General features: G+C 45.5%; 1 protein-coding gene across 1 annotated transcript in view; it reads right to left on the bottom strand.

Annotated features, from left to right (window-relative positions):
- Positions 1-2340: 2340 nt before the first annotated feature.
- phf2 (PHD finger protein 2) overlaps positions 2341-14260 on the bottom strand; it is a 131214-nt gene continuing 119294 nt past the window's right edge. The window contains exons 18-20 of the mRNA XM_084167705.1: positions 8843-8952; positions 8204-8639; positions 2341-4281 (exon numbers count right to left, since the gene is read on the bottom strand). Coding sequence (XP_084023831.1) covers positions 4193-4281; positions 8204-8639; positions 8843-8952 — 635 coding nt within the window. The 3' untranslated portion in view covers positions 2341-4192. The remainder of the gene's footprint in view (positions 4282-8203; positions 8640-8842; positions 8953-14260) is intronic.

The raw sequence follows: 14260 nt of genomic DNA, 5'->3' as shown, positions 1-14260 counted from the left end.
GTGTATGTAGTTATGTAATGTAGCTGTGTGTATGTAGTAATGTGATGTAGCTGTGTGTATGTAGTTATGTAATGTAGCTGTGTGTATGTAGTAATGTAATGTAATGTAGCTGTGTGTATGTAGTAATGTAATGTAATGTAGCTGTGTGTATGTAGTTATGTAATGTAGCTGTGTGTATGTAGTAATGTAATGTAGCTGTGTGTATGTAGTAATGTAATGTAGCTGTGTGTATGTAGTAATGTAATGTAGCTGTGTGTATGTAGTAATATAATGTAGCTGTGTGTATGTAGTAATGTAATGTAGCTGTGTGTATGTAGTAATGTAATGTAATGTAGCTGTGTAATATGTAGTAATGTAATATAATGTAGCTGTGTGTATGTAGTAATGTAATGTAATGTAGCTGTGTGTATGTAGTAATATAATGTAGCTGTGTGTATGTAGTAATGTAATATAGCTGTGTGTATGTAGTAATGTAATGTAATGTAGCTGTGTGTATGTAGTAATGTAATGTAGCTGTGTGTATGTAGTAATGTAATGTAATGTAGCTGTGTGTATGTAGTAATGTAATGTAGCTGTGTGTATGTAGTAATGTAATGTAGATGTGTGTATGTAGTAATGTAATGTAGCTGTGTGTATGTAGTAATGTAATGTAGCTGTGTGTATGTAGTAATGTAATGTAGCTGTGTGTATGTAGTAATGTAATGTAGCTGTGTGTATGTGGTAATGTAATGTAGCTGTGTGTATGTAGTAATGTAATGTAGCTGTGTGTATGTAGTAATATAATGTAGCTGTGTGTATGTAGTAATGTAATGTAGCTGTGTGTATGTAGTAATGTAATGTAGCTGTGTGTATGTAGTAATATAATGTAGCTGTGTGTATGTAGTAATGTAATGTAGCTGTGTGTATGTAGTAATGTAATGTAATGTAGCTGTGTAATATGTAGTAATGTAATATAATGTAGCTGTGTGTATGTAGTAATGTAATGTAATGTAGCTGTGTGTATGTAGTAATGTAATGTAGCTGTGTGTATGTAGTAATGTAATATAGCTGTGTGTATGTAGTAATGTAATGTAATGTAGCTGTGTGTATGTAGTAATGTAATGTAGCTGTGTGTATGTAGTAATGTAATATAGCTGTGTGTATGTAGTAATGTAATGTAATGTAGCTGTGTAATATGTAGTAATGTAATATAATGTAGCTGTGTGTATGTAGTAATGTAATGTAATGTAGCTGTGTGTATGTAGTAATGTAATGTAGCTGTGTGTATGTAGTAATGTAATATAGCTGTGTGTATGTAGTAATGTAATGTAATGTAGCTGTGTGTATGTAGTAATGTAATGTAGCTGTGTGTATGTAGTAATGTAATATAGCTGTGTGTATGTAGTAATGTAATGTAATGTAGCTGTGTGTATGTAGTAATGTAATGTAGCTGTGTGTATGTAGTAATGTAATGTAGATGTGTGTATGTAGTAATGTAATGTAGCTGTGTGTATGTAGTAATGTAATGTAGCTTTGTGTATGTAGTAATGGAATGTAGCTGTGTGTATGTAGTAATGTAATGTAGCTGTGTGTATTTAGTAATGTAGCTGTGTGTATGTAGTAATGTAATGTAGCTGTGTGTATGTAGTAATGTAATGTAATGTAGCTGTGTGTATGTAGTAATGTAATGTAATGTAGCTGTGTGTATGTAGTAATGTAATGTAGCTGTGTGTATGTAGTAATGTAATGTAGCTTTGTGTATGTAGTAATGTAATGTAGCTGTGTGTATGTAGTAATGTAATGTAGCTGTGTGTATTTAGTAATGTAGCTGTGTGTATGTAGTAATGTAATGTAGCTGTGTGTATGTAGTAATGTAATGTAATGTAGCTGTGTGTATGTAGTAATGTAATGTAATGTAGCTGTGTGTATGTAGTAATGTAATGTAATGTAGCTGTGTGTATGTAGTAATGTAATGTAGCTGTGTGTATGTAGTAATGTAATGTAGCTGTGTGTATGTAGTAATGTAATGTAATGTAGCTGTGTGTATGTAGTAATGTAATGTAATGTAGCTGTGTGTATGTAGTAATGTAATGTAGCTGTGTGTATGTAGTAATGTAATGTAGCTGTGTGTATGTAGTAATGTAATGTAGCTGTGTGTATGTAGTAATGTAATGTAGCTGTGTGTATGTAGTAATGTAATGTAGCTGTGTGTATGCAGTAATGTAATGTAGCTGTGTGTATGTAGTAATGTAATGTAGCTGTGTGTATGTAGTAATGTAATGTAGCTGTGTGTATGTAGTAATGTAATGTAGCTGTGTGTATGTAGTAATGTAATGTAGCTGTTTGTATGCAGTAATGTAATGTAGCTGTGTGTATGTAGTAATGTAATGTAGCTGTGTGTATGTAGTAATGTAATGTAGCTGTGTGTATGTATTAATGTAATGTAGCTGTGTGTATGTAGTAATGTAATGTAGCTGTGTGTATGTAGTAATGTAATGTAGCTGTGTGTATGTAGTAATGTAATGTAATGTAGCTGTGTGTATGTAGTAATGTAATGTAATGTAAGGCCATATGACAATTCATGTTATGTTGTTCTTCAGTTGTTTTCCAGGCAACACCTTAGTCTAATAACAAATAAACAATGGTTAAAAACAAACATAAAACTAACGTGTCTAATCAAATCAAAAGGACTAATGTCTATATATTCACATATATTTTGTTTATAATAAAAAACTAGTAAAAATGTATAATAATGAATTATTAAGGGAGAAAAAAAGGATACAAAAAGTATTCATGTAAAAGGCTATGTACAAGCTACATTCTACATACTGTACTGTGAATAATAATCCATAGAAACGATGCATATTTCAGAGGTGTAGGTCATGTTGCTGCCTTAAACCCAACAGAAGAGTGAAAGTACCCCCATGTAGCCACAAAGCGAGAGATGGATGAGGCCAGTCATTATAATCACCATAACAATAATAATACATGGGATTTATATTATTATCATTGGGTCTCCAGGTCCCATCATTAGTGTTTGAATAATGTCACAATCCTCCTTTAGTTAGATATGGGCCCTGGTCAAAAGTTGTCCACTACATAGGGGATAGGGTGCCATTTGGAATACAGTAAATCGTTTTAATTTACTGGCAATACAGTCATTGTTAGATTAGGGGATATTAATATGTAAACACCAAAGTAGTCCTTATTAAATAATGCATGACAATGATACCACATTATATCACTTTGAAGATAATTTACTGTGACTGTCAGCTGAGGTCATATACTGTGTGTGCTTATTTAGAACAATATTACACAGTTGGTTATTATGTGTTTACTGTCTTTAAGTAGCCAATTCATATGGGTCTATAATAATGCTGATATGTCTGTTTGGGTGTGAAAACATGAGTTCAAAGAAAGACACCATTCCTTATTGTGTTTCTTTAAAAAAAAACGTTCAAACTACCAGAGACATCCGGTTGAACATTGGAACCGTCATCATATTGGCATCTGACATTACTATGAAAATCCCTTCAATTGTTTCATAAAGGGCCTTCCTTTGTCTTTCCTCTCTATGACATGAAACATTATATTAAGACAATAAATATCATAACTGATAGTGCTTAGCAAACAAAGGAATAGCGTGGAGGCGAATGTATCTAGTGAAGGTCTGGGTCTAGCGTGGAGAAATACAGTCTTGTTTGCGCTAACGTTCCACTCCTTGTCGTGCCTAACATGTTTGGGGTGGAATGTTAGCACAAACACACTGGATTTCAGGTTAGGTCTGGTCTGGGGAGGACAGAAAGCAACAGGGGATACTTTCAGGGTCCTGGAATGACTGCAATGTACTTCTAGCCTGAGTCCCAAAGCGGCACACTATTCCCTATATAGTGCACTACTTTGACCAGGACCCTATTGGTGACCAGTGCACGATGTAGGGGGATAGGGTGCCATTTGGACCGCAAGCCTAGTTGAACTCTAGCGTAGCGACCCCCTGATAAACAGACTGTAGTAAAATGACACATTTTTATTTAAAAATATTTCTAGCAAGTATTCTGTACACTTTAAGTAGAGGCAAAACCCACGTTGACTGTTTCAGTCTGTCTGTCAGCCCAGCACCCAATCAAAGGAAAGGAGATGGAAACGGGGCAAGTTCATAGGCTAATAGTACTGCAGGAGCCAATGGCAGTGCTCCTCAGTGAGTCACTTCCTGTTACAGGAGGAGCTTCCCGTTACGGTGGATCTTCAGGATCTTTCCCAGTCTCTGTTTGGCCGTCGCCATTCCTTTCTTTAGCCGCTTCGCTGTGGGGGAGAGAGAGACAGAGAGCAGAAAGAGTTATACACACCTTCAACAGCAACTATCTCTTCCATTGATTAGTACAATGTGGATGTGAAAAATGGGGGCACAAGTGTATATAGTAGGGGTGACAGGGTATATAGTAGGGGCACCAGTGTATATAGTAGGGGCACCAGTGTATATAGTAGGGGCACCAGTGTATATAATATAGTAGGGGCACCAGTGTATATAGTAGGGGCACCAGTGTATATAGTAGGGGCACCAGTGTATATAATAGGGGCACCAGTGTATATAGTAGGGGCACCAGTGTATATAGTGTATATAATAGGGGCACCAGTGTATATACACTGCTCAAAAAAATAAAGGAAACACTAAAATAACACATCCTAGATCTGAATGAATGAAATAATGTTATTAAATACTTTTTTCTTTACATAGTTGAATGTGCTGACAACAAAATCACACAAAAATTATCAATGGAAATCAAATGTATCAACCCAGGGAGGTCTGGATTTTGAGTCACCCTCAAAATTAAAGTGGAAAACCACACTACAGGCTGATCCAACTTTGATGTAATGTCCTTAAAACAAGTCAAAATGAGGCTCAGTAGTGTGTGTGGCCTCCACGTGCCTGTATGACCTCCCTACAACGCCTGGGCATGCTCCTGATGAGGTGGCGGATGGTCTCCTGAGGGATCTCCTCCCAGACCTGGGCTAAAGCATCCGCCAACTCCTGGACAGTCTGTGGTGCAACGTGGCGTTGGTGGATGGAGCGAGACATGATGTCCCAGATGTGCTCAATTGGATTCAGGTCTGGGGAACGTGCGGGCCAGTCCATAGCATCAATGCCTTCCTCTTGCAGGAACTGCTGACACACTCCAGCCACATGAGGTCTAGCATTGTCTTGCATTAGGAGGAACCCAGGGCCAACCGCACCAGCATATGTTCTCACAAGGGGTCTGTGGATCTCATCTCGGTACCTAATGGCAGTCAGGCTACCTCTGGCGAGCACATGGAGGGCTGTGCGGCCCCCCAAAGAAATGCCACCCCACACCATGACTGACCCACCGCCAAACCGGTCATGCTGGAGGATGTTGCAGGCAGCAGAACGTTCTCCACGGCGTCTCAAGACTCTGTCACGTCTGTCACATGTGCTCAGTGTGAACTTGCTTTCATCTGTGAAGAGCACAGGGCGCCAGTGGCGAATTTGCCAATCTTGGTGTTCTCTGGCAAATGCCAAACGTCCTGCACGGTGTTGGGCTGTAAGCACAACCCCCACCTGTGGACGTCGGGCCCTCATACCACCCTCATGGAGTCTGTTTCTGACCGTTTGAGCAGACATATGCACATTTGTGGCCTGCTGGAGGTCATTTTGCAGGGCTCTGGCAGTGCTCCTCCTGCTCCTCCTTGCACAAAGGCGGAGGTAGCAGTCCTGCTGCTGGGTTGTTGCCCTCCTACGGCCTCCTCCACGTCTCCTGATGTACTGGCCTGTCTCCTGGTAGCGCCTCCATGCTCTGGACACTACGCTGACAGACACAGCAAACCATCTTGCCACAGCTCGCATTGATGTGCCATCCTGGATGAGCTGCACTACCTGAGCCACTTGTGTGGGTTGTAGACTCCGTCTCATGCTACCACTAGAGTGAAAGCACTGCCAGCATTCAAAAGTGACCAAAACATCAGCCAGGAAGCATAGGAACTGAGAAGTGGTCTGTGGTCACCACCTGCAAAACCAGTCCTTTATTGGGGGTGTCTTGCTAATTGCCTATAATTTCCACCTGTTGTCTATTCCATTTGCACAACAGCATGTGAAATGTATTGTCAATCAGTGTTGCTTCCTAAGTGGACAGTTTGATTTCACAGAAGTGTGATTGACTTGGAGTTACATTGTGTTGTTTAAGTGTTCCCTTTATTTTTTTGAGCAGTGTAGTAGGGGCACCAGTGCATTTGGAAAGTATTCAGACCACTTTACTTTTTCCACATTTTGTTACGTTACAGCCTTATTCTAAAATGGATTAAATTGTTTTTATTCCTCATCAATCTACACACAATACCCCATAATGCCAAATCAAAAACAGGTTTTTAAACATTTATGCTAATTTATTAAAAATAAAATACGGAAATAATACATTTACATAAGTATTCAGACCCTTTACTCAGTACTTAGTTGAAGCACCTTTGGCAGCGATTACAGCCTCAAGTCTTCTTGGGTATGACGCTAAAAGCTTGGCACACCTGTATTTGGGGAGTTTCTCCCATAATTCTCTGCAGATCCTCTCAAACTTTGTCAGGTTGGATGGGGAGCGTAGCGGCACAGCTATTTTTAGGTCTCTCCAGAGAGGTTAGATCGGGTTCAAGTCCTGGCTCGCCCACTCAAGGACATTCAGACTTTTCCCGAAGCCACTCCTGCGTTGTCTTGGCTGTGTACTTAGGGTCGTTCTCATGTTGGAAGGTGAACCTTCGCCCCAGTCTGAGGTCCTGAGCGCTCTGGAGCAGGTTTTCATCAAGGATCTCTCTGTACTTTGCATCCCCACAGCATGACGCTGCCACTACCATGCTTCACTATAGGGAGGATGCTAGGTTTCCTCCAGACTTGGCATTCAGGCCAAAGAGTTCAATCTGGGTTTTATCAGAGTAGAGAATCTTGTTTCTCATGGTCTGAGAGTCCGAGAGGGCTGTCATTTGCCTTTAACTGAGGAGTGGCTTCCGTCTGGCCACTAATAAAGGCCTGATTGGTGGAGTGCTGCAGAGATGGTTGTCCTTCTGGAAGTTTCTCCCATCTCCACAGAGGAACTCTGGAGCTCTGTCAGAGTGACCTTCGGGTTCTTGGTCACCTCCCTAACCAAGGCCCTTCTCCCCCCATTGCTCAGTTTGGCCGGGCAGCCAGGTTTAGGAAGAGTCTTGGTTGTTCCAAACTTCTTCCATTTAAGAATGATGGAGGCCACGGTGGTCTTGGGGACCTTCAATGCTGCAGAAATGTTTTGGTACCCTTCCCCAGATCTGTGCCTCGACACAATCCTGTCTCGGAGCTCTACGGACAATTCCTTCGACCTCATGGCTTGGTTTTTGCTCTGACATGCACTGTCAACTGTGGGACATTATATAGACAGGTGTGTGCCTTTCCAAATCATGTCCAATCAATTGAATTTACCACAGGTGGACTCCAATCAAGTTGTAGAAACATCTCAAGGATGATCAGTGGAAACAGGATGCACCTGAGCTCAATTTTGAGTTTCACAGCAAAGGGTCTGAATACTTATGTAAATAAAGTATTTCTGTTTTTTATTTTTAATACATTTGCACAAATAAATAGAAACCAGTTTCTGCTTTGTCGTTATGGTGTATTGTGTGTAGATTGATAAGGACATTTTTTTATTTAATCCATTTTAGAATAAGGCTGTAAAGTAACAATGTGGAAAAGGTCAAGGGGTCTGAATACTTTCCTAATGCTCTGTATATAGTAGGAGCACCAGTGTATATATATATTGTTATTTTTTATTTTTTATTTAACTAGGCAAGTCAGTTAAGAAAAAATTCTTATTTACAATGACGGCCTATACCGGCCAAACCCGGACGACGCTGGGCCAATTGTGCGCCGCCCTATGGGACTCCCAATCACTGCCGGTTGTGATACAGCCTGGAATCGAACCAGGGGGTCTGTAGTGACGCCTCAAGCACTGAGATGCAGTGCCTTAGACCGCTGCGCCTCTCAGGAGCCCTGAGTATATAGTAGGGGCACCAGTGTACATAGGTAAATCGTCCCCGGTCTATCCGGCTAGAAGGACCATTTAGTAACAATGGAAAGCAACAGGAAATCCTGTTAGGCGTGAGGCATAAATAACTTGAAAGGATCTTTACTGAATGTTACCACACCAACCAACAGTATGGAATGCATGTGTGGTATTTCACAGTGGATGAAATCACTTACCTTCGCCTTTTGCATCGCCCTTTCCTACTCCTCCTGCTCCTCCTCCTGCTCCTCCTCCGGCTCCTCCTCCTGCTCCTCCTCCGGCTCCTCCTCCGGCTCCTCCTCCGGCTCCTCCTCCGGCTCCTCGCTCCCCCTTGGCTGTGTTGTTGTTATTGTTGTGAGATGATGAAAATGTGGAGGGTCGTCTCTGTGTAAGGAAGACTCCAGGGGCCATGGGCTGGGGCCCCCCAGCCTGCTTCCCTCCTGCCCCAGAGGAGTACTCGTGGTCGGTCTGGCCTGGCTCGGAGTCCCGGCCCGCATCTGGCTCTGGAGAACTGCTGTCCCTGCTCAGCTTCCTCGCTGGTTCCTCATCTTCCTCCTCCTCCCTCACGGCAGCAGGGGGCTTCTTCTTCTTTTTGGTGCTCTTCTGCTTTTTCTTGGTCTTCTGCTGCTCCTTCTGGGAGAAAACAAATATTAACACAGAACCCCATAACCCCAACCCTGAGGTGAGATGACTAGAGGAACATAACCCTAACCCTGAGGAGATGCTTCTCCACTTGGAGCTGAAAGGAATAAGTGAAGTCAATATAGAGAGAAGTGGAGAGACGAGTGTGTCACTTTTTTTTAGGCTATTCTTTGAGCAAGCTCTTCCCAACTGACCTGGTGTGAGAGTTTGGCTGCGGCAGCCGCCAGTCCTGTCTCTATGGACGCTACTCGCGCTCCTTCTCTGGCCGGCCTCGCCTGACGAAGCACAGAGGGACCGACACGCGCTGCAACCACAGAGACAGCATAACACTCACTTCACAGCTCAGACAACACATTCACATCATCTATACTGAACAAAAACATAAACGCAACATGCAACATTTTCAAAGACTTTACTGAGTTACAGTTTATATGAGGAAATCAGTCAATCCAAAGATATTCATTAGGCCCTAATCTATGGATTTCATATGACTAGGAATACAGATATGAATCTAATGGTCACAGATACCTACAAAATTCAAAAGGCACTCGCACATTTAACCTTCTTTGTTGCAGGTGCCATGGTAACAGTTGAATAAGATGAGAAAGAAGAAGAAATCCGCACACTGCTCTTGATGGTATCACTGCTCTTGATAGTATCACTGCTCTTGCTAGTATCGCTGCTCTTGATGGTATCACTGCTCTTGATGGTATCACTGCTCTTGATGGTATCACTGCTCTTGATGGTATCACTGCTCTTGCTAGTATCACTGCTCTTGATGGTATCACTGCTCTTGATGGTATCACTGCTCTTGCTAGTATCACTGCTCTTGATGGTATCACTGCTCTTGCTAGTATCACTGCTCTTGATGGTATCACTGCTCTTGATAGTATCACTGCTCTTGATGGTATCACTGCTCTTGATAGTATCACTGCTCTTGATAGTATCACTGCTCTTGATGGTATCACTGCTCTTGATAGTATCACTGCTCTTGATAGTATCACTGCTCTTTAATAAGCTTTACTTATCGGCTTCAAGGCCTTCGTCAGAGTGTTTATAATTTCCACCCTTATGTAGACATTGCTCCACCCACATCCGTTCAATGCATCGGATGGGGTTGGAGTCGAGGGAAAATAAGCAAGCGTTACCAAATATAACAATGTGCATTTCTTAAGTATTCTAATACAGTGTGTACATAAAACGTATTAAACACGTCTGTAAAACCACAATGAAGACATTGACCTATCAAGTAAGCTTTCATAAATCATTGGCTACCGTGAAAGAAAAAAAAAGTCCGAGTAATCTGAAGTGGCGGCATTAACTCATGTTCACATTTCCACCATGACATGCATGGCTTTCCCGAGCGGCCCAGTGGTCTACGGCATAGACCTCTGGATAAGAGCATGCATGGCTTCCCCGAGCGGAGCAGTGGTCTACGGCATAGACCTCTGGATAAGAGCATGCATGGCTTCCCCGAGCGGAGCAGTGGTCTACGGCATAGACCTCTGGATAAGAGCATGCATGGCTTCCCCGAGCGGCGCGGTGGTCTACGGCATAGACCTCTGGATAAGAGCATGCATGGCTTCCCCGAGCGGAGCAGTGGTCTACGGCATAGACCTCTGGATAAGAGCATGCATGGCTTCCCCGAGCGGCGCGGTGGTCTACGGCATAGACCTCTGGATAAGAGCATGCATGGCTTCACCGAGCGGAGCAGTGGTCTACGGCATAGACCTCTGGATAAGAGCATGCATGGCTTCCCCGAGCGGAGCAGTGGTCTACGGCATAGACCTCTGGATAAGAGCATGCATGGCTTCCCCGAGCGGAGCAGTGGTCTACGGCATAGACCTCTGGATAAGAGCATGCATGGCTTCCCCGAGCGGCCCAGTGGTCTACGGCATAGACCTCTGGATAAGAGCATGCATGGCTTCCCCGAGCGGAGCAGTGGTCTACGGCATAGACCTCTGGATAAGAGCATGCATGGCTTCCCCGAGCGGAGCAGTGGTCTACGGCATAGACCTCTGGATAAGAGCATGCATGGCTTCCCCGAGCGGCCCAGTGGTCTACGGCATAGACCTCTGGATAAGAGCATGCATGGCTTCCCCGAGCGGAGCAGTGGTCTACGGCATAGACCTCTGGATAAGAGCATGCATGGCTTCCCCGAGCGGCCCAGTGGTCTACGGCATAGACCTCTGGATAAGAGCATGCATGGCTTCCCCGAGCGGCCCAGTGGTCTACGGCATAGACCTCTGGATAAGAGCATGCATGGCTTCCCCGAGCGGAGCAGTGGTCTACGGCATAGACCTCTGGATAAGAGCATGCATGGCTTCCCCGAGCGGCCCAGTGGTCTACGGCATAGACCTCTGGATAAGAGCATGCATGGCTTCCCCGAGCGGCCCAGTGGTCTACGGCATAGACCTCTGGATAAGAGCATGCATGGCTTCCCCGAGCGGCCCAGTGGTCTACGGCATAGACCTCTGGATAAGAGCATGCATGGCTTCCCCGAGCGGCCCAGTGGTCTACGGCATAGACCTCTGGATAAGAGCATGCATGGCTTCCCAAAGCGGCCCAGTGGTCTACGGCATAGACCTCTGGATAAGAGCATGCATGGCTTCCCCGAGCGGCCCAGTGGTCTACGGCATAGACCTCTGGATAAGAGCATGCATGGCTTCCCCGAGCGGCCCAGTGGTCTACGGCATAGACCTCTGGATAAGAGCATGCATGGCTTCCCCGAGCGGCCCAGTGGTCTACGGCATAGACCTCTGGATAAGAGCATGCATGGCTTCCCCGAGCGGCCCAGTGGTCTACGGCATAGACCTCTGGATAAGAGCATGCATGGCTTCCCCGAGCGGCCCAGTGGTCTACGGCATAGACCTCTGGATAAGAGCATGCATGGCTTCCCCGAGCGGCCCAGTGGTCTACGGCATAGACCTCTGGATAAGAGCATGCATGGCTTTCCCGAGCGGAGCAGTGGTCTACGGCATAGACCTCTGGATAAGAGCATGCATGGCTTCCCCGAGCGGCCCAGTGGTCTACGGCATAGACCTCTGGATAAGAGCATGCATGGCTTCCCCGAGCGGTGGTCTACGGCATAGACCTCTGGATAAGAGCATGCATGGCTTCCCCGAGCGGTGGTCTACGGCATAGACCTCTGGATAAGAGCATGCATGGCTTCCCCGAGCGGTGGTCTACGGCATAGACCTCTGGATAAGAGCATGCATGGCTTCCCCGAGCGGCCCAGTGGTCTACGGCATAGACCTCTGGATAAGAGCATGCATGGCTTCCCCGAGCGGCCCAGTGGTCTACGGCATAGACCTCTGGATAAGAGCATGCATGGCTTCCCCGAGCGGCCCAGTGGTCTACGGCATAGACCTCTGGATAAGAGCATGCATGGCTTCCCCGAGCGGCCCAGTGGTCTACGGCATAGACCTCTGGATAAGAGCATGCATGGCTTCCCCGAGCGGCCCAGTGGTCTACGGCATAGACCTCTGGATAAGAGCATGCATGGCTTCCCCGAGCGGCCCAGTGGTCTACGGCATAGACCTCTGGATAAGAGCATGCATGGCTTCCCCGAGCGGTGGTCTACGGCATAGACCTCTGGATAAGAGCATGCATGGCTTCCCCGAGCGGCCCAGTGGTCTACGGCATAGACCTCTGGATAAGAGCATGCATGGCTTTCCCGAGCGGTGGTCTACGGCATAGACCTCTGGATAAGAGCATGCATGGCTTCCCCGAGCGGCCCAGTGGTCTACGGCATAGACCTCTGGATAAGAGCATGCATGGCTTCCCCGAGCGGCCCAGTGGTCTACGGCATAGACCTCTGGATAAGAGCATGCATGGCTTCCCCGAGCGGCCCAGTGGTCTACGGCATAGACCTCTGGATAAGAGCATGCATGGCTTCCCCGAGCGGCCCAGTGGTCTACGGCATAGACCTTTGGATAAGAGCATGCATGGCTTCCCCGAGCGGCCCAGTGGTCTACGGCATAGACCTCTGGATAAGAGCATGCATGGCTTCCCCGAGCGGCGCAGTGGTCTACGGCATAGACCTCTGGATAAGAGCATGCATGGCTTCCCCGAGCGGTGGTCTACGGCATAGACCTCTGGATAAGAGCATGCATGGCTTCCCCGAGCGGAGCAGTGGTCTACGGCATAGACCTCTGGATAAGAGCATGCATGGCTTCCCCGAGCGGCCCAGTGGTCTACGGCATAGACCTCTGGATAAGAGCATCTGCTAAATGACTAGAATGTAAATGGGCATTTCATCATTAAGACATTTAGGGAATAATGTCTGGAGGGTGGACATCCAAAAACAGTATTATTTATATCACCTCCCCTGTCTGATATCTTGACTTTCTCTTTGCAACAAAATGTAAAAAGGTAGAAATGTCATGTTGTAGGTCATTAAAATGTACTGCGACTGGATAATCCCTGTCGTTTCTCCTGATTGAACTTTTATGTTCACTAATTCTGTCTGAGAGAATGAGAGGTTTTACCTACATGACACAGCCCACATGGACATTTAATCATGTAGAAAACATGGGGTGGTGGAGCACCTAATAATGTCATTTATTTGGAACCGTTTTCCTGTATGTGGGTGGAGGAGCACGTAATCATGCCCTTTATTGGGAACCGTTTTCCTGTATGTGGGTGGCAGGAATGTTGACACTTCATCATATTGTTGCACTGTGCGCAACCTCTGCATTTATAGCTACCATTCAGAAGAGGGCGTAAAAGAGCCTGGCTCCTTTTCTTTAGTGGCTGGCAGTTGGCATGGAACAATTTGGCTGGCAGTTGGCATGGACCAATTTGGCTGGCAGTTGGCATGGAACAATTTGGCTGGCAGTTGGCATGGAACAATTTGGCTGGCAGTTGGCATGGACCAATTTGGCTGGCAGTTGGCATGGAACAATTTGGCTGGCAGTTGGCATGGACCAATTTGGCTGGCAGTTGGCATGGAACAATTTGGCTGGCAGTTGGCATGGAACAATTTGGCTGGCAGTTGGCAGGGAACAATTTGGCTGGCAGTTGGCAGGGAACAATTTGGCTAGCAGTTGGCATGGAACAATTTGGCTGGCAGTTGGCATGGAACAATTTGGCTGGCTGTTGGCAGGGAACAATTTGGCTGGCAGTTGGCAGGGAACAATTTGGCTGGCAGTTGGCATGGAACAATTTGGCTGGCAGTTGGCATGGACCAATTTGGCTGGCAGTTGGCATGGACCAATTTGGCTGGCAGTTGGCAGGGACCAATTTGGCTGGCAGTTGGCAGGGACCAATTTGGCTGGCAGTTGGAAGGGAACAATTTGGCTGGCAGTTGGCAGGGAACAATTTGGCTGGCAGTTGGCAGGGAACAATTTGGCTGGCAGTTGGCATGGAACAATTTGGCTGGCAGTTGGCATGGACCAATTTGGCTGGCAGTTGGCAGGGAACAATTTGTCGCGTAAATTGCGACCTCTCCTATATACAATAAGTGGTGGATTCTTAAATTCAGCTGGCAGAGCTGGTCCCATGATAAAACATGCCAGTGTTTCTTGCTGGTCCCATGATAAAACATGCCAGTGTTTCTTGCTGGTCCCATGATAAAACATGCCAGTGTTTCTTGCTGGTCCGATGATAAA

The sequence above is a fragment of the Coregonus lavaretus genome, assembly GCF_964263955.1.
Source record: "Coregonus lavaretus genome assembly, chromosome: 8".
In the NCBI taxonomy this organism is placed as follows: domain Eukaryota; kingdom Metazoa; phylum Chordata; class Actinopteri; order Salmoniformes; family Salmonidae; genus Coregonus; species Coregonus lavaretus.
This window is presented reverse-complemented; position numbering and strand designations above follow the sequence as displayed.